The 21062-nt window shown below is 36.1% G+C and overlaps 1 protein-coding gene across 4 annotated transcripts; it reads right to left on the bottom strand.

Moving 5' to 3' along the window:
- Nucleotides 1-1940: 1940 nt before the first annotated feature.
- Nucleotides 1941-20385, bottom strand: LOC117932316 (histone deacetylase 9). 4 transcript variants are annotated; one of them, XM_034853508.1, is made up of 14 exons: nt 20275-20385; nt 19899-20011; nt 19690-19807; nt 18808-18882; nt 18512-18736; nt 17887-17963; nt 8542-8634; nt 8328-8436; nt 8070-8119; nt 7877-7967; nt 6059-6129; nt 5698-5796; nt 2390-2456; nt 1941-2284 (listed from the first exon to the last, which is right to left on the bottom strand). In XM_034853508.1, exons 1-14 carry the CDS (start codon nt 20309-20311, stop codon nt 2199-2201), a joined length of 1311 nt encoding a protein of 436 aa, XP_034709399.1. In that variant the 5' UTR covers nt 20312-20385; the 3' UTR covers nt 1941-2198. The 4 variants fall into 4 exon arrangements, with proteins under 4 accessions (XP_034709399.1, XP_034709400.1, XP_034709401.1 ...); XM_034853509.1 differs by having other exon boundaries at nt 17887-17950; nt 18517-18736; XM_034853510.1 differs by having other exon boundaries at nt 19899-20031; nt 20275-20361.
- Nucleotides 20386-21062: the final 677 nt, after the last annotated feature.

Genomic DNA, 21062 nt, shown 5'->3' with positions numbered 1-21062 from the left:
TTTGTCCCTTCAACATTATTTCTTGTATTCCCAAAAGGTTCAATTCTGCCAATGCCATGAAATACAAATAGTTATTGATCATTTATGGAGGTTTAAATGATTGTGGATGATATAAGCATTTACAAAACGAAATTGCATACTTGTGCAGCATTTGGCATGATGGAAAATATCATAGTGGTAATAAATCTTTGTTTAGCAAGGTGATTAGCTTCTATGTGTAGCTATCAGAGTAATAAAGCCATAGAATTTTATATTTAGGAATGATTTTTAAAAATAATTATTTTTAATGATATGGGTAATTTTTTTTCACATTGAATTAAATAAACTTCTACTATTGTTTTTGTGGAAAAAATTTGGAGTCCATGGCATTTTTGTAAATTGTGAAAGCTTTTTTAGCATTTTTAATAATTTAATGATACATTTTCTAAAGTATTTAAAATGTCATAAAATATGTTTGAATATAAGTATTTTTAATTTTAAAATAAATCTCTTAAATATATTTGATCAATTAATGCTACTTTTCTTATAAAAATTTGATAAATATTATATTTATTCATACTTATATCAACTACATTACACTTATTTGATAAATATTTGGCCATTTTATGTCGAAGAGAACAAAAACTTGAAAAACTTTTATTGCATTTGATTTTATTGTACCACAATGGACCATTAATAACTAGAGGTCGACATATTACCAATATTTATGATGCACCTACCATATAACAACTTTACATTCACTCCACATAATGATAGTCTCCAATTGTAGGCTTGTAGAAGAGTTCATTCACGTTGTTTCATCTCATCCAACTTTAGTGACTTGTAACTATGCACTCATTATGGAACATTAAATGCATGTATGTACTAGCTACATCTCTTGCATAGGCGGAACTCCATTCCAACTTCAACCATTTACTCAGTTTGGTTGACATCACATCCTCAACAACTCTCATTCATTCCCATTTACACCTCATATTATACCACCTATACACTTAAACTTGACACATTTATTTTCATTAATTGTACAAGATTGAGAGAATTTGCATCAAGGTAAAGATTGTTGGGATGTGACTCAAATTATTTATTATTTATTTGTTAGAAAATTTAATATTTATAAAGTTTGTATTTTAGTAAATTACCATTTTAAGTTTGACTAGGATTAAAAAAATTAATAATTGAAGATTAATTCATTGGACTTTATAAATATGTGATTTTATATATGATTTAAGAGAAGGAAAAAGTGAAAGAGAGAGAGATTAAAGGTGTATTAAGTTTTGGATAGAAAAGGTTGAGAGAGCCGAAGTATATATTCTTGAAATTTATTAATAAATTTAATCTCCCTTTCATACAAATGTAATTGATTACACCGAAATCACGTAAATATTTTATTTTCTTTATTTTTCTACTGTGTTTGGGCAACACAAACTTCATGCATCTCAACTTCCATGAAATCATTTTCAAGAAGCTCATATGTCAAAGCTGAGTCCTTTCATTCTACATCACTTACACTGCAACTTCCAAGTAATTTCTTATTTCTCCTCCCAAATTTGTATGAACTCAGGGGTACAAAATAATGTTGCAGGGGTCAAGGCAAATTTTTCCTTTCTTTTTTCTCACAAATGGGGATTTCTTATTTATATAACATTATTTTTACAAATAAAATATTTATTAAAAAGAGCACTGTTTAAAAAATTATTTTACATACGAAATTCATCATTGCAAAATAAAATTTTAGCATAAACTTAATTTATAAACTTGTATTGAAATTGTCTTTATAAAAGACAATTTTAACATGGATATAAAATATTATATTTTTAAAAATAAATTCATAATTTCCTTATATATATATACTAAAAATATAAATACCTAAAAAACATACACCCACACCCACAATAATAATAATAATAATAATAAGTAACTAAAATTGGAACTAAAATTCATGCCAATAATAATAATAATAATAATTGTTCCAGACTATAGTCCTATCAGAAGCCATTTGTACTCTACGAAAAGATAAAGAGTCCCATGAGAAACGATCCACGAATATTGATACTAAAACCAGCAGGCAGGAAAGCAAGTGCTAGTCCTTTCTTTTTTCTCTTCTCATCGGATGTGTTAGTCAAATTTGGAATCTAATTACATTTTCCCCTTTAAATTAAAGCTTAAACTATCAAACAATAAACACTGTCTAGGTTGCTTTATACATCATCCATATTCTGATCATTGTCGTTGTCGCCATCATAATATTCATCATTTCTCTGGATTTGTCTGTCCCGGGTGTGCTCTGAAATAAACGGTAAGAAACGAGAATTACAAAGAGTGAATTGAACATAAATATGTTTGGTAAAGCTTGTTTATACATGCATCTCTATGTAACTTTCGGACTTACGATCAACACGTTCATCAGGATTCTGCTCATCTTCATCAAAATCAGGAATATAGAAGTCCGGTGGAACCTGCAACATAAAAGTAGGATTCTCAATCCAGTAGGATCATGCATGCATTTTGTAATCAAAATTCAGTCTCCTCTAGTATAGATGAAAAGAAAAAATTATCAAAATCCATGAGAGCTCAGAGTTCCACCCAATTCAGCCATTAGGGCATACCACAGTATTAGAGAACTGGATTGGGGTATGAATGAACCTACTTGGTTCCAGCCTCCTTAAATTTAGAGAAATCTAAAATTTTCATATTCAGAGACATAAGAGCATACGGAGTGGAGGGGTCTGGTATCGAAGTTAGTATCTGTTAGGTTATGGATTTTGTCAATTCTTATTTGTGCTTGAGCTTAGCTTGGTCTAATTTGGTTATCGAAAGACTATTTCACTTGCTCTTCTAGAGCTCCTAAATTTTTAGTAAGAGTTGGCAACAAGGCCCATAGAAAGGAACAAAAGGTTATTTTTTCTGCGGTATAAGGCCTATTAAAAGAAGTTTATTTATTAATTATTTCTTGTCTTATTTTGAGTTTGATTTGTTTGGCAGAAGTTCCTACTCTGAAAGTTTTTTTGTCACAGGGATTTGGCAACAATGCTTCTATGTAAAGGCAGAAGTTGTAGAGACAAATTAATAATTCAATTCCATGCACATTTTTTTAGTCAATGAATACACATTTCCCATTCAAAATGGTCTCTGCTAAATGTGAGATTTTGGAAGGCCTCAGAGAGGTCATCTCCTCTATCAGAGACATTAGAGGGTTTGCAAGATTCCAATATTTGTCTCACACATTCTTCTTGCATTCTTATCTGCATCTATTTTTCACACACAACCAAGCCATACTTTGATCTTAATATTCATCCTAAATCCCGACACTTCTGACCGCAAACACCTGGTACCCTAAACACCAAAGTCCAATTTTTATTACAATCCAAAATTTATAGCAAGGTTTTCTCATTCCAGATCAAAACCACATAAAGCCATGGTCTTTCTACATCCATATTGATCCATAGATCCCAGTTCCACCTTCTCTGCCATCAACCCAAAAGCCAATGCCCTACCCTAACATTATTTGATTGTATACAGCTACTTAAAGGGCTATCCTAGAGTAATAGGTTATAATAAATAATAATAGTAATACATCAACAATTAGGATGCACCTAAAGCCTGATGGTTGTCTAAACCATCCAGTCAGGAAGCTTTGAGTTTTTTGGACATTCCATGCATGTGTAGCCACCTCGCTTTGTTCAACACTGCACTAGGAAAAGTATATTTTTCTTTCGTGGTATTTGAAAGAGTATTGCATTTTAAACTGGACCGGTCTTACAATTCCAAGACATGATACCATTTGTGAATCAGCAATGAATGCAATGACTTGGTATTTGTTTTGTGACGAATTCATTCCAAAGGACAGGTTTCTGACTTCAAATGCAACCAAAAATTAAAAGGAACTGCTATTCACATGAAATGCCAAGGGTCCCCAAAGTGGATTCTTACTTGGGGCATACAAGGAATTTAAATAGTATCTACTAATTGGATATTAGAACTTACCTACTAGGCTTTTGTGCTGACACTGCCAACCAAATGTGACCCAACCATATTATGCAGACTCAGTTACAAGTGTTGGGTGCAGTTTTGTATACACTTAGTGCCAAGATGTCAAGAGATGGGATACAGATAAATATTCTAGTTTCCAATTTTTTTTTTTTTTTTCATTCTATACATTATATGGAAAATGAAGTTTGCAAAATTACAATAGATTGTCCAAGAGTGGCAATTTTGATACAATACGATTCGAAAATGACATAAATTTTAGCAGGTTCTGATTAGGTGTAATAGTGTTCATGTCATAATCATGTCAACTTGTATACCTTATTTAATAAGTAGGTTGTATTCAAATTGACTATTCAACCTATGTGCCTAATCGTATCAAAATGACCTTGTTTATAACCCAACTCATTTATGCCCGTTTAACTCATATAGATTTATTAATTTTATATATTTAAAATTTATAAATATATAAAATATTATTTTAATTATAAATATTATATAATTAAATATAAATAACTAATTAAAATAATATTTTATATATTTCATGAAAAAGATTAAAAATATTTTATAATTAAAACATTAAATAAAATAAAAAGCAAGTGTAAAATAAAATTTATATCTATTTCCTATAGTATAAATATATTATAGTTAAAGTTAAATAATTGAATTAATTAAGATCTAAAAAAAATTAAAATTTGAAAGTTAAAGCAACAAAAAGATGTTTTAAAATTAATATTTTCATAAATTTAAAATTTTAAATAGGTTAAACTAGTTATAATTATGTTAACGAGTTTGATGGGTTAAAATTGTGTTAACAAGTTTGATGGGTTAAAATCATATGGTTAAAATAGGTTAGAATCGTGTTAATAGATTAAAATCATATTAATAGGTTATCCCTATTAATTCATATGCAATCCAACCTACCCCATTTATTAAACATGTAAAATGGGTCATATTATGTTATCCGTGTAATAAATGAGTTGTGTTATTTTCAGGTCATTATGACACATTTATTAAACAGCCCATATTTGGGTTAAGTAAATTTTTAGTATTTCCTACCTCAACACTACATGAACCCAACACGCCCCATTGTCATCCCTAGTCTAACATTTCTTACAATCAATTATAAATTTATTTTATTTTGCTTTGTTTTAGAAAACATGTTTGCATATCTAACCATTAGGTAGGACACATAGCCCACACCCAAAACCGTGCCATTATCATGTACCATATAAGTACTTCACATGTTTTGAAGTGTCCATTTGTTAACCAGGTACACATAATTGACTTGTTACCTAACAACGTAAGCCTTTGGATTAAATCGGTAGCTCAACAAGGTATCAGAGTTTTGAGTTAATCCATTTTGCCTTTTCATTTGAGGGTATAAGGTCATGTGCAAGAAAGGGTGTTAACCTCATACGCATGTTGGCCTAATACATAACAACTTAAGCTTTTGGGTTGAATTGGTAGCTTAACAAATGGAACACATTGGCCCACCAGTTAGTAAGTTCAAGGTGCTTCCATGTGAGCAATGTGATGCTTGGATGGTAAGATATCCTGCTACTGATAAAAATTTAGTCAACAAAGAACGTCTAGGATGTTTTTCTTAGCAGGTAAACATGGGAGTAACAATATGTCAAAGGACTTCACTTTGTGGATGTAGTGGTTTTATTTTAATATTGGATCAATGGTAAACTTTTGAAACCTACTTACCTCTTGCATCTGTACGCTCGGCGCATGTTGGATGCAACGGAGATTTTCCAAGACTTGCATCTTAATCGTTCCAATATACGATTTGCTATTTAAGTTCTCCTACTCAAAATCAACCAAGGAAAAGAAATAATATAAGAAGGCAGTGATCTCATGATCTCTATTGCACAATATAAACTATATCAAGAAAATGTTTATGATTTGACCAGGACTGCCTGAATTAACCAGTTCTGGTTGCACTTTTGACTCAAGACTGCAAACCCTGACTGTACTAAATTATACAGCAGAGTTTGCAATCAAATTGGACAAATAAGATAACCAATTATCATGCATGATTCTTGAAAAATTAAGAAAAAAAACATACTATGTGCCCATTCGGAATCTTCAATGAATACTCTGGTGCAAAATATTTGATATATTCATTTTCTGGGATCTCTGCAAGAAAGTTGATATTGTTGGGAACCAGAAAATGCCTTATTATTAATGATTATGAAACAAAGGGCAAAATTAGGCATATGAAACCATCCTGATCCATCACTTGATTCACTTCTTAAAGCCAAACAAAGATGAAAATTTCACAAAGTAATCACCAGTATGCATATGGAAAAAGCATCAAACTCAAGTCTGCTGAAGGAACATAAACAAATATGAAGATCACTGAAGTTCTAAGTATGGACAAGCAGGCAGATCAAAAACAGAGACTAGATTCACAAACAAGATGAGAGAAAATAACTTGCAAGAAATCTGTATGTCAAAAATATAGAGCAAAGAAATGACCTTGTGTTAGATTTTTTTGGTGGACAACTAGCCTCTATTAGTAGAAAGGTAGACCTCCTGAATGTAAATATTATTGGAAAAAAAAGGAAAAGGAAAAGAAAAAGGAAAACAATCACAAGCAGCAGAACAAGAAGAAGCTATCATTTATAGGACTTGGAACACACTCCAACAGGTAACAGCCATTCAAGGACTCAAAACTAATTAGTTTCTTCCCTTCCAAATGCCCCAAGAAATTGGTATGAACATCTCTCCACAAATTACAACCTTTATAATATTTGTTTTGGATACCCCAGAAACTCATCATGTTTTCCTGCTTCTTTGGCATGTAACAGAGTTTCTTTTGAGATAAAACAGCCATTCACACTACTGCTAAGTGAGATGGTATCATGTTCTTCTACTGTAATAAAATCTTTAACTATGAGACAGTCCCAGAAGTGGCTAAAGCATGTAGAGCAGCAAAATCCAACTGACGGTTTAAAAGAAGAGAAGGCAACTCCCAGACCATACCAAGATTCCTCCACACATGAATATGGAATTCCCCCAACAAGGTCAGGAGCATAGCTTACTTGTACCACCAGCCAGAAAAGTGGTAAAAATGCATCAAAAGCTGGAAGGTCAGTTTAACCCTCTGGATACCACATCAATATTACATATAAACTGGAAGACTTAAGTGAATAATAATGAGCCCTGGTGAATTTAGAGATAGTACAGGATTAGACAAGAAAACTAAACACCCAACATGTCAAATCTGATCAAATCAAATATAAACCATCTAGAGAAGAGGGAAAATGATATACACTAACATATTTTTCCTTGACACAAAAGGGAAAAGGTAGGTAAGGGGAGAAAATCAAGCAGAAGCCAGCAAGGTTCCCCACAACCCCCCTTCCTTTCTCCTCTATATGGGACACACATTTCCAGGTTGGCCAAATTTTGTTGATGATTTTAAATTGATCTGCATGTTCTTTTAATTTTCCTAAAACTACGAAGACTGCCCAATTCACCCAATAGAGAGGAGGGACGGAGCTAGAATGTGTGATTGGGAGGTGCTTATATTTCCATTCTAAGAAACTATCTACACCCACTTTGGCTTTATTCAGAAATGGTAGCATTTAAAAACAATGAAAAAATATACTCCGATCAAATTATGATAATATTGCACATATTTGTAAAAAATGAATTCATTGTGCTGTTCCATGTCCGCATCCCAAAAGCAATAAAAAAAATGATATAATCACCTATAATTTAAACCTTGGTTTGGAAAGCCTAAATTATATTATCTGATCATTAACTATCACACAGTTTCAGAAGAATTATTCATACCATACCTGTGAATTACATAAATCAAGTAAGCAGGCATTAGAAGGGAAAAAAAAAAATTAAAAAAAAGTTCATCTTAACATACCATTGGGAAGTTCTGTATCTAAAAGAACTCCTGTTTCAACAGTCCAACATCGAGCAACATTCTCTTTTGTGTATCCACCACCACCGGTAACCTGCAATAACAAAGGTGGGGTTAGAAGAAAAAAAAACAATATCATACCTATGTATGACAATGATGAATAACAATGTAAAATTAGTTTAAATCACAAACATACCAGTAAGGGCAAATTGAATTTCTTCACAAACCTAACACATTCAGCATGCCCTGTAAGAAGTGTTGCAATGGCACCAGCAAGCAAACATACAATCAAAGTCCACAGATTACTAACTCAACAATTAGATATCTCCAACAAAGGGATGAGCAATAGAATGTTCTATACTTGAAAAATATTTAAAAAAAAAACATAAATAACACTCCAATTTGTAACCATGGACAAAAAGGAAAAACATTTCAATTAGAAAGAGATCTGCACCATCAATGGAGAGGTTGAAGCAGCCCAAGCGGTCCCCAGCCAGAGAATCTGCTCCACATTGAAGAACTATCACACCTGGTTGATAAGTTTCAACAACCTTGGCTATAATCTACATAATGGACATTGGCAAGCAAAAGTTTTAGACTCAACACAATTTAACCACAAATCAATAAATTACATCAATCATGAACTTAGGTATTTTACCACAACTTACAGTTTTGAAAAGTCGAGTAAAGCTAGTGTCATCTATTCCATCCTTGAGTGGGACATTTATGGCATAAAATTTTCCTTCTCTTTCTCCTGTTTCCTTCAATACATAACAGGTCAAAGTTAGGATTGAAATAAGACTTAGAACTAATTGTAACCACATTTCCATATATATATATATATATATATATAATATAATATAATCAGGGCAGAGATGAGGATAGGTTCGAGTCAAGGATATGGTTCCCATCTATATATATATATATATAGATATAGATAGGTTCGGGTTAAGGAATCGGGTTACCATCCCCAACCCCTTACAGGCAAATTCCCACAGGGACCCAACCTGATGAGTTTTTGTCATCCCCAGTATCATGCTACTTGATCTTCCAACCATGCAATGTGTGTTAGGGAAGCACACCAATATAGCTGAATTACAAAGCCAACAGAGGGTAATTTTTTTCATACAGCATTTCATGCCCTTAAGGTCCAAGAAATTCAACATCCATTAAAAATAATAAAATAAAAAAAAAGTATTTTGAATATGTATGTTAGTTAAAGGCAAAGAGCTCTAATAAGTTTACAACTCTATAATGTTTCTGATTTAGAAGAGCAAGAACATTGATGCTTTATACTAGCTTAGCAAGAATTGCAATGGAAAAGGAGAGGGTCAAAAATGTAATACTATGAAATTATAATTAGTAAGACACAAAGAGGGTTTAAATGACAGCTTCATACCTTAAACATATCCTAGGAAATGATTCAATAGATTTAAGGCTCTCAGAGAACAGCGATGAGAAACAATTTAGGGAATGTACTTTGTGGCAAACAGAAGGATGGAGAGGAGGTCATATTCATTTGCCAAGCAGGCATACACAAGGTGATTAGGCAAATTGGTGAGGGTTTTGTAAGGAAAAAAATAACTAAACACAATATAAAATCATTGAGAACATAAATTGGGAAGCAAGTTATAGAAGCATTTTAAGGTTAACTCATGTTCCCATAGACAAGTCAGTTTGCAGATGAGAAGATGATAAGATATATGCTTCCCTGCATAAATGCATTGCAGTGGTGTTAGCTCCTATAGGAAGGGAGTAAACTACATTGATGTACATGATTCTAAGGAGCTTAAGAATAACTTGTTTGAAATTTTCATGAGGAACATATTGAGTAAAGAATATTTCAGATAATAAAGTTCCCAAAAAAGACGAGTCTTTCATTTCAATGTCCATTAGGTCATTTGTTTGGGTATAATCTAGGAGGAGAAAACAAAAACATAGTAGACACATCAAAGCATTCTCAAGTCATGCCGCATCTCATGATCCACTAAGATAAATAGCCTTGTCATTTGTCACTGATATTTTTGTGCTTATATGTATGCAGTGATTCTTCCTTGTTTGTGCTTATTGAAATGCTTGGAACCAAAAGTTTAAGTCTGTTCTCAAAAGATAAAACAAAGGCTACAGGTAGTTTCAGCATAAACAGGTAGAAGCCTGTCAAGGCTCACCACTTAATGTATTTATCTTTAATAATATTTCCAAAACTTATCAGTGGGAAGTTCAATGTTCAAGAAGATCAGTTTTCCAAATAAGACATAAACGGTCAACATATTGATAATTTGTATAATAGTTCCTTCATAATATTTTTTTTTTTTTAGATTATTCGTATACTTTTTATAACTTTTTATAGTTACAAAATGCTTAAGAAAGATATTTGTGTTTACAATGGGACTTTCCTCCAAATTTACTTGTTTGTGCACATACACTGATGGGGATGAGTCCAAGAAGGTGTAATAAAGAAAAGAAAGGAAATGATAAAAAGGAAAGTTTCAGAATTTGGGAAGTTTTAGACTTCTCATTAGAAGATATTCTAAACTTTCTGTTCTCTAAATAATTTTTTATTCTAAAGTTTCTATTTTGAGTCTTTAGAATCTATAAGTCTTCTTTATTAGAAACTTTATTATATGAAATTTCTACAAAGTATATTTTAACTCTAAAAAAAGGTCTCTGGTTTCTTTCTTTCTTTTTTTAAAAGAAGATTTAATAGTTTTAGGAAAAGAATAACAATCCTAATTAGTTACTACATATGTTAGGCAAACTTTTTCATCATTTTATTCAAATTTTAGTTTTCTAAGGCCTATAAATATGGCTAATAAATGTAAAAGGTATTAATGGATTGATGATCTATATACACATACACTTTACAATTCTCAATGATGAGACTCCATTGATTTTCTTCCAAGTGAGACTCCTAGAAGGCCATAATGAAACTCTTAAGGCTTCTTTTGCTTCTTTTTTTTTTTTTTTCCTTGTCTTTCCTTTCCTATATTTTATTCTACTTTTCTTCATTGCCATAATTTTTATTCCCTATTCCACTTCTTAAATCCTAAAAGATCAAACCCTAATACACTTGGTTGTAGACAACCATCGTAGGGTTGTCCTACATTAGTTTTGGTATCACAGCCAAATTTCTTAGCTTGAAGATACTACTTGAGGGGTGGAAATTTAGGCTAACAAATGTTGTGTTCCTCAATCCTAACAAAGGTTTTGTTCATCAATCCTAACAAATGTTTTGTGTTATTCAAGGCCAAGTCAAGTAATATTCTATTTTAGAAATTTAGGCTTTACGCTCTAATATCATATAGGTTTTAGAAACAATATCTCCATAAGTTGCATACTGGAATGAATATATATCCTTCCATACAAATTTTACTCTTGGCTAAAACTTTATTTTGTAGTTAAATTTCCACTAGTTACGGCTGAAACTTTTTAAAGCAAGACATAAGGAGAACGATGGGATTCAAGAGAAGGAACAAAAGCTAAAAAAAGTTGTGTTATAGTAGGATTCTCAACTTTTGAAATAACCAAAAAAAAAAGGGATAGTGATGTCAAGATATCATACAATATACTATGATCTTTGAGCTCATAACTGATAAGATTTTTTTTTTTTTTTGATAAATAAGCAAGCAATAGATTAAGAAACGGCAAAAAGCCACAAGGCATACAGAGTATGCACAACAGCCTAAACCAAAAGACACAAAACACAAATAACCTCACCAGCCCTTAAGTGGACGCTAGCCACTCTAAAAAGCCTAAGAAAGACAAGGACTCCTCACCAATGTACACCCGAGCCCAACTCCAAAGATTACAAACAAAAGAATTTTTGAGCTTCTGTATAGCTAAACACACCCCCCCCCCCCCCCCCCCAAAAAAAGCTAACCTATTCCTCTCCTTCCAAACCATAAAAAAAATACACAACGGAATGGAATTCTAAATCTTTTTCCTTTTTTTCCCCACAAAAGGACCCTTCCAACTGAACACCACCTCTTTAACTGTCTTTGGGAATACCCACAGAACCCAAAACAAGGCGAGAATGATCTCCCAGAGGACCCTGACCACTGTACAATGTAAAAAAATATGACTTACAGTTTCTTCTTCACAACCACACAAAAAACAGCAATTGGGGAGTTGTCACCCCCGTTTTTTAAGCCTATCCAAGGTGAGAACCTTCCCCCAAGTGGCCTCCCAAGCAAAAAAAACAGCTTTGGTTGGAGCCTTATCCACCTAAATGTTCTTCTTCGGGAAAGCGACGTCATTGGGAGCGACCAGCAGAATATAAGCATCCTTAACCCCAAAAATACCACTTCCCCACCTTTCCAAAAAAACTAAATCCTCCTCTGATGATATCCCCTACAGTCCCTCAACAAATTCAGCAACTCTCCTATCAAATCCAACTCCCAATCATTAAAGTCTCTAGAAAATCTGAGGTTCCAACCTCCTTGGCCAAAACTAGAGTCCCACACTTCATTAACCATTGCATTCCTATGGACCGCCAAAGTGAATAACTGGGGGAAGATTTGGGACAGCGCTGCATTGTCACACTAATGATCAGTCCAGAACTTAATTTTAGTCCCTTTACCCACTTTAAACTGGAAATTATCTCAACACCAGCATGCCTCCTTCGAAATCTCCTTCCAAACCCCCACTCCATACGTCCCGCGAACCTCATTAGTCCTCCACCCAAAACACGCTTGGCCATACTTCACCAACAACACCTTCTTCCAGAGATTATCCTTTTCAATGGCAAATCTCCATACCCATTTTCTCAGCAAGGCCTTGTTCAGAAGGATAATCTTTCTTAAGCCTAGACCACCCTTCTCCTTTTGAGCGCACACCACCTCCCAATTGATCAAGTAGACTTTCCTTTCCAAGCTTCCCCCTCCCCAAAGGAAGTCTCTTTGTAATTTTTCCAACCTTTTTGCAACAATCTTGGGCATTCGAAAAAGGGACAATTGGTAAATCGACATGCTAGCCAACGTGCTCTTAATAAGGGTGATTCTCCCGCCTTTGGAAATATATTGTCTTTTCCACAAGGCTAGTCTTCTCCTCATTCTCTCTTCCACCCCATCTCCACATAGAAAGAGTCTTGTGATAGGCTCCTAAAGGCAGCCCCAAATAAATAGTTGGCAGAGACCCCACCCTACACCTTAGCTCCACTGTCATTTCCTCAATCTCTTCCACCTCTCCAACTAGAATTAATTCGCTTTTGGCCAAATTGATCCTTAAACCAAAAGCAGTCTCAAACCAAGCCAAAATCCAACTCAAAAAAGTTAGATTCTCTTTCCTTGCTTCACAGAATATGATTGTATGATCAGCAAACAGTAAGTGGGACACATTTAACTCCATCCTTCCTCCTCCGCGAAGCTTATAGCCTGAAATGAACCCCCCATCCGCAGCCCTTCTTAAAAGTGCACTTAGCACTTCCATTCCCAATACAAAAAGGTAAGGAGAAAGAGGGTCTCCTTGACGCAACCCCTTGGTGCTTGAGAAGAAGCCTACAAGCACCCCATTGACCAAAAAGAGAACTTGGGTTGAGATGCATCGCCAAATCCACTCCATCCACTGAGACCCAAATCCCATCTTATGCAAAACCTTCATTAGAAAACTCCAATTTATGCTGTCATAGGCTTTTTCAATGTCCAATTTACAAATCAGCCCTTTCTCTTTTCGTTTTTGCCAAAAGTCAACCACCTCATTAGCTATAAACGAGGCATCCAAAATCTGTCTACCCTTCACAAACGCGTTTTGATCCTCGAAAACTACCTTTCCTAAAACCTTCTTCAACCTATTAGCCAGCACCTTAGCCAACAACTTGTACAGTCCCCCTAGAAAGCTAATGGGCCGGAAATCCCCCAAGTCCTCAACACCCCCTTTCTTAGGAATAAGGACCAGCAAAGTGGTGTTCAGGCTTTTAGCAAAGGATCTTTGATCATAAAACTCCTTGAACAACTCCAAGATCTCTTCCCTCACAAAATCCCAATACGCTTGCCAAAAGGCCACTGTGAAACCATCCGGTCCAGGAGCTTTGTTACCATTTAGCTCCAACAGGGCAAAATGGATTTCTTCCTCAGAGAAGGGCAATTCCAAATTTTCAACTTCTTGGAAATTCAGACGATGGAGATGCAGCCCCTCTATGTCCGCCCTCCAGCTTGGCTCTTCCGAGAACAATTGCTGAAAAACATTAACAATCCCCTACCTCACCTTTTGTTCCTTAGTCAACCACACCCCGTTAATCTTAATTCTATCCAAGGAATTATTTCTCCGGTGGGCGTTTGCCATCCTGTGAAAAAAGTATGTGTTCTTATCCCCTTCCTTTAACCACAGCTCCCTAGATAATTGTCTCCAATGGATTTCTTCTAGCAAGACCACTTTTTTTAGGTTTCCTTAGCTTCTTTTTTCAGCTCAGTGTCCCCTTCTGAGAGGCTCCTCTCGCTTTCCACCCCATCCCAAAATTCAACTTGTTGAAGAGCTGAATTTCTATTGACTTCCAACCTTCCAAACACATCCCTATTCCAAACTTTGATTCTTTGCTTCAACTTAGTAGTCAACCTGTAGCTAGCATTCCCTCTCACCACAGTCCCCTGCCACCAACCCCGAATGAGGTCCTTAAAGCCATCCACTTTAAGCCACATATTTTCAAACCTAAACGAGGAAGGACCCCTCCTTAACCCACCACCCTCCAACAGAGTGGGAAAGTGGTCTGAAGTGGGTCTAGACAGCCTGCTCTGGACAATCCCACTGAATTGATCAAGCCAATTCTGAGTCACTAGGAATCTATCCAGTCTAGCCCACGACTGATTATTCCTACCCCCATTCCAAGTAAGAAAACCTCCTTACATAGGAAGGTCAAGAAGCTCTAACTCGTCAACAATCTGGGCAAACCTTCTCATCGCACCAGTTAGCCTTCCTTGCCTACTCCTTTCCCTTTGGGAGAGGATGACGTTGAAGTCACCCCCTAAACACCAGGGATCATCCCAAATGCCTCTGATCGCCCCTAACTCCTCCCAAAACCAAACCCTTTCCTCTCTAGAGAAAGGCCCGTACACTCCTGTGAAAATCCAAACGAACCCATCCTCCACATTCCTGAATCTACAGGAAATTGAAAATGACCCACCTCCATCTCAAGCACATTCAGTGTCCTTTTGTCCCAATAGATCAAAATCCCCCCCCCCGGCAGCTCCAGAAGCATCCAGGGCACCCCAATCTAGGAACCTTCCAGTGCCTAAGCTTCTCACCACACCCTCCGACATTGCCTGAATTTTTGTCTCCTGGAGGCAGAACAAATCCACCCTCTGACTTCTAATCACGGCTTTAACCACCTTTCTTTTGGAGCTATCATTAACTCCACGAACATTCCAACTCAAAAGTCTTAACTTCATTGGACTTCCATGATTTGGCACCCTCTTCCTTGCAAACCAAATTTCTGTTTTTTCCCCCTTTCGTAGTTAATAGAACATTCCAGTCTTTTTAATTCCCTTTCAAATTTAGATTTCTCCAATAGAGTTTTGTTGTGAATTCTTTCCCTTCTCTTTCTGATTTTAACCAAAAAAGCCAAAATATCCTTCTCCAAACCCTCTGTCGGAAATCCCAAGAACTTGCTGAACCTAGCCAGATCACTTTCCTCCCAACTGACCTCCTCCTAGCCTCTTGCTTCTTGAGGCTTAGTTCGAACTGAGCTCAACTCCGCTCTTATTTCCTCAATGTAGCCGTTACTTACCTCCATCAACTCCCAACGAGTGACGGTCTCGCCCTCTATAAACCCCGGGGCATTGATCATGCGTACCGGTATTTCCCCTTAGGCTGTCTCACAAACAGCCCCAGAATAGTCATAATACTCCCCATCTGGAGTCCGACCGGGAAAAAAAAAGAAAGAAGAAGAGAGCCCAGAATCCAAAATTCCTTTAGGGTCAAAGACATTCCCATACCTCAAGGCTTCCTCAAGTAAAGCATGGTCAGTCAACGATCTCACCTTGGAATGGAGTTCAGCTTCAATTTGCTTTCGCAAGCCATCCTTCACCCAGAAATTAGTGGAATCTAAATCTGGACACCCCAAGGAGCTTGGGCTCGACATAACCGAGGAAGGGATCCCACCAACTTGGGCTCTAGCCGCTAACAGTGGCTGGGATGGGCCTCTACCCTCATTCGGCCCAGACTCCTCAAACAAAGGCTGAGACTCCAGCCCAACCGGCCCAACCTCCGTCTCAACAGTCAAAACTGGGCCTGGCCCAATGGGCCTAAAAGTTGGAATAAAAGATTCCTCTACTAGGCCCGGCTTAGAAAGCCCACCCAGCAACTGCAAACCTCCAAGAAACCGACCCGATGACCCGTCAAGGCTTCGAGAAGGAACCGAAGGACACCTCGACCTACTCGTCTGCCCCCGCGTCCCGTCGGCAGACTGAACCAGGGCCTCGAGCCTAGAGCCTCTGTCCACCTCCACCATGCACTTGCCCGCGCATACAGAGCCCTCACCCCCAACCTCTTCTCCTACTCCAACTTCCTTCCCGCACTTATCGGCTAGATAAAACCTTATTAACGGCCTAACCTTCCACCACAAAATTAGCGAGTAATAGACCTCTTCCACCCAGATCTCCACCACGTTAGGGAGCTCCTTGCTGTTTAATTTCACCAAAATCCGAGCCCACTACAATTCTTCCAACTTCTCCGTTTGGGTGTCGACGGCCAAGAAACCCCTGCATTCCTCCCCTACTCTTCTCAAAATGGCTCGATCCCATAATGAAACGGGTAAGCCCCACAAACCTCACCCAAGCCTCGCGTCTTTTCTCTCCTTCCACCAAACACCCCGTCTCAGGGCTCCAACTCTCCAGGCGTAGGAGAAGCCCCCCAACCGAGATTCTTCCATGGCTAAGAGCTTTCTTAGCTTTTGCCACCAACTCAAACTCTAACAAAACCTTACCCCTTTCCAATTTTGCCATCCCTAGTTTGCCCTTCAAGCCCCAAATTTTTGCCATTTGGCTCCCCCAGCTTTTCAAATCCTCACCTCTCTGAGCTAGGGTTCCAGAACCCAACGAGGCAATGACCCAGCTTGTTCAAATTTCTGCTCATCTCCTCTTTTCTAACCTCCACCGTCACCACTGCTCTACCTTTGTTCCTTGGCATCTGGACCACCTCCGCAAAAGATTTTACCAACTTGGGTTTCAGCAAAGTCGCCTCGACCTGCTGGCTTTCCTTCCTTCCGGAGACTACCCCCAAGCTTCGCAACGTCTCTGCCATTGAAGACCAGCCATCCTTTACCCCTCTACTTTTGGGGATAAAGATGCTAAAGCTTTTTTTCTTCAGATCTACAACGCCCAACCGGAGAAAATACCCCCCCTTGTTCTCATCATGCACCATCGAATAAGACCTCCTGTTTTCCTTCCAACTTCTTTCCCATTTTCCGGCACTCGTGTCTTCTATGCAAAAACGCAAGCAGTCCAGAAAGAACCCTAGGCTCTCCGGTCCTAGTTTGACCCATGAAGAAATCCCTCTTTTCCTTTCCACAATAATGGCTTGCAATTTACCTTTCTTCTCCTCTACTTCGACCTCGAACGACTTCGACTCCACTCCGAAGCTACTCCCTCTCAAAATTTTCCGAGACCCCGATCGGAAATCTTTCTCTTCATCCTCGCTCACACGCATCCACTCTCCCTCTCCTCCCACGCTCTCTCTCTCTCTCTCTCTTACTCTCTTTCTCTCTCCTCCATTCCAATCATGACAAGAACTTGAAACTCAACGATGAAAAGGCCAGCTTCCTCATAACTGATAAGATTGAACAATCAAAACTACTTCCTAAATTACAAAACACATAAAACAAATTCAGAACCTTGGTAACTGAATGTATTCTCCCTAAAAAGAACAAGGGATTATATATTGAATATAGGAAAACAATTGAAGCTAAGATAAAGGCTGCCTGAAACTGATCAACAGGGTATATGAAATGACCCGTTGCAGAAATTAACCGATGTTAAGTTACTGATGGGAATGCTAAAAGTAAAGAGCAAAGTGTTAGAAAATACCTTAACATCACCCGTTCCAGGAAAGAACTTATCCCCATACTTGTGAAAACTAACAGTCATCACCCTGTCATGTTGAACTAGATGAATTTAAATTGAGTTATAAAAATCATGTAAATCTCCATAAATCTAAATCTGTATACATCCTTTTCAGTAGATCAATTTCATATAGGAAGTACTGCTTCCTACTACTTCTTGTCAGATTGAGTCAGGAATATGGAATCATTATTCCACTATGAATTAGACATAACCAGAAAATGGTAAAAATACAACAAGAATTACTAGTTTTACATGAAAAATAACAATGTCTGATGTACATTACATGACACTTTTCCATATATGTATGCAACACGTTCTCTGTTTCACAAAATGGCCATTTCTGTTATGAAATGTAGATACAACAGTCCCATAGATTGACTATTGAACCTCACAGATGCTTGTATCAACACATTTTAAAAACTAACCACCTGTTGTTGCATCTACATTTTTAAAGCAACCTCACATTTGACAAAGCTAGCAGTGAGCAACATGATATTAACTATATTGAACTTTTAAATTAAATTCGATGTCTCAAATGGCTTTACAATCCCTTTCATAGTCAGAATTAATAACAAAATAGGAAGGTTACCTGACCTGTCTGTGAAATAAAAGGCTTCTTCTACACCATCACCATGATGTACATCAATATCAATATAAAGAACACGGGCATGATGTTTTAGAAGCTCCAAAATCCCCAAAACTAAGTCATTGATGTAACAAAATCCAGATGCCACGCACTTCTTCGCATGGTGCAATCCACCAGCCCAATTTATAGCTATGTCACAAAGCTGATTGTTTAATCTGCGTGCAGCATCTGCTTACAAACCACAATGCATGGTTAAGATAACAAAACATACATGACTGCAATACTAAGGTTGAACTTACCTATTGTTCCACCAGCATAAATTTGACAAAACTCAAATAAATTTTCGAAGACAGGGCAGTCTTCTCCAAGATTATCTGGGGAAAGAAAGGAAAAAATGAAACTTGGCATTAATAAACCTAAAAAATTTAATTGGAAGTCTATAGGATTTGATTAATTTCATATTTAGACTAAACAGTTTGCATGCACACTAAATCAATCACTTGAAGATAGAAAGAAAAATAGTGAGAACAAACAAAGAGAAACTCAAACTAGAAACATGCATAAAAATTTCACCACCGAAATACTGTATAGGCTTCAAGCAAATAACATGCTTGCCCAATTTTAACAACCTGCCCAGCAGCAGATGATCTTCAATTTTACTGCACACATGGAAAAATGAAAAACCACAAGACCAGGAGATCCCAAGTACTAGTAGGTAACCCTAAGTATCAAATGACACAAATTATAGAACTTACTTGCTAGTTACAAACAAAAGCCATAATCCTATCTATCTTTCTGGAAATTTGCATGGTCCAAATGGCTTAGTAAATTTAGTTCACTTTACAATTGCAAGCAATAATTAACACATTAACTCAAAGGCCATGATCGAGAACCATAAACAATCTAGTACTAAGTCATGGCAGAAGCTGCAAATAATCACAGTTCAAAAGAGCTCACTATCAAAACTCAAATTGGAATAAGATGAACAACTAAAACCTAGGATCCTGTGAACCTTTTTAAAAAAATTTCAACTCAGACAAGATGATTAAGATTGTCATGTTAATAATAGCAATATATGTTTAAAAATATTTTCACCTTTTATAGCAACAAGAACTAATGCATAAAGAAGGGGCACTAATTCACTTAGCACCCAGTAATATTCTGAATAAAACAAGTCATACATCTTGCCAATTCATTCGAGAATAAATGTTGTGTGTCAGGGGTTATCCGATGCAGAAATTCGACATATTCTGCAGAATGAAACTGCGCAAGCTCAACTGGATATGCCTTGTGAGGCCTCTGCGTTTTTGCAACAAAAATAATCAAAACACAAAATACGCCATTAAATGTGCAAATAAATCAGGGAAAAATTCAATTTGCAATAACTAACATAGATTTCCATCTTCTTGTGAAGTTCGTAAGAGAGTACGAGATGGTGAGTCATACAAAGCCGGTGCGGCTTCATCGGATGGTTGGGCCCAAAGTACACACTTCCCACATCACCTGCAACCCCAATCAAAACTCTAAACCACTGATAAATTCCAGAAGCTTAGCGCCTTTCAACTCCGTTTGGTTTCCCAGAAGTTAAAAATTTGGACTCTTGAATCTCCTCCATTCCAAAAAAAAATCTTATCCTAAAATAGCATATTCACTTAAAACTTTTTTCTTTTTATTTTGCTTTCGTCCGGTTTCTCGGGAACCAAACAGAGGGAAAGTAGCGAATTTCAAATAAATGTAACAGAAAGAAATTGAAAATTGAATAGAACCGTCGTAGAAGTAGGAGATCCTGTCCTTAGAGCGCATTTTAGCGAATAGCAGCGGAGGAAGAAGATGTACGGTCACCGAGGTTTGGTCATCGCAGCCTTCTTCCGAGTTAAAGACGATGAATATTAATACCAAAATAGTTTTTATTAAAAAGAAATAAATAATTACTGAAATAGCTTTTAAGAAAAACAAAAAAACGCCAATATGGTCACCTGAGTTGTCCACGTGGCTAAGACTTTAAACCCAGTTCTGTTATTAAGGTAGTAAAAAGTTTTTAATACTTCAATTCTTTTAATTAATTTTTAAAGAAATGTATCCAAACAAATATTAAGACTGTGTTTTACCGATATGCACTCGAAATGTTTTTAATAAAAATGTTTTCTCTAAAAAGATTTATGTTTTTCTTTAAAACTGTTTTTGCTGAAAATCATTTAGTTTTAGAATTTAGGTTGTTTATTTTTTTACTTTTTTATGACTTATTATAAACTTTTTACTAAATAGAAAAAGCCAAAATATGTAGCTTTTTTTAAATAGAAAAAATAACACAATGATTTTTTTTACTTTTTAATACTTAATAGAAATAAAATACTACAAAAACAAACAACCTAATATTTAATACTATTAAGTATTAAGATTCTATTTAGAATTAAGTAAAAAAAACAAACACCACCTAAATATGACTTTTCAAGATTTTTTTTAAATATTTTCTAAATTCTGTTAGGTCCTATTTGTCAACTATTTTCAAAAAACAGTTTTATATTTTCTAAAACATAAAAACAGAAAAACATGT

This window comes from Vitis riparia, chromosome 15 (genome assembly GCF_004353265.1).
Source record: "Vitis riparia cultivar Riparia Gloire de Montpellier isolate 1030 chromosome 15, EGFV_Vit.rip_1.0, whole genome shotgun sequence".
NCBI lineage: Eukaryota > Viridiplantae > Streptophyta > Magnoliopsida > Vitales > Vitaceae > Vitis > Vitis riparia.
This window is presented reverse-complemented; position numbering and strand designations above follow the sequence as displayed.

Excerpts from the sequence above, each read along its gene's own strand:
- LOC117932316 (XM_034853508.1), bottom strand. The coding sequence starts at position 20,311 with ATGCGCTCTAAGGACAGGATCTCCTACTTCTACGACG. Across the intron at positions 17,964-18,511 it reads TTATTTCACAGACAGGTCAG|TTCAACATGACAGGGTGATG; the intron begins GTAACCTTCCTA and ends AAATTCATCTAG. Across the intron at positions 2,457-5,697 it reads CGAGCGTACAGATGCAAGAG|GTTCCACCGGACTTCTATAT; the intron begins GTAAGTAGGTTT and ends TTTATGTTGCAG.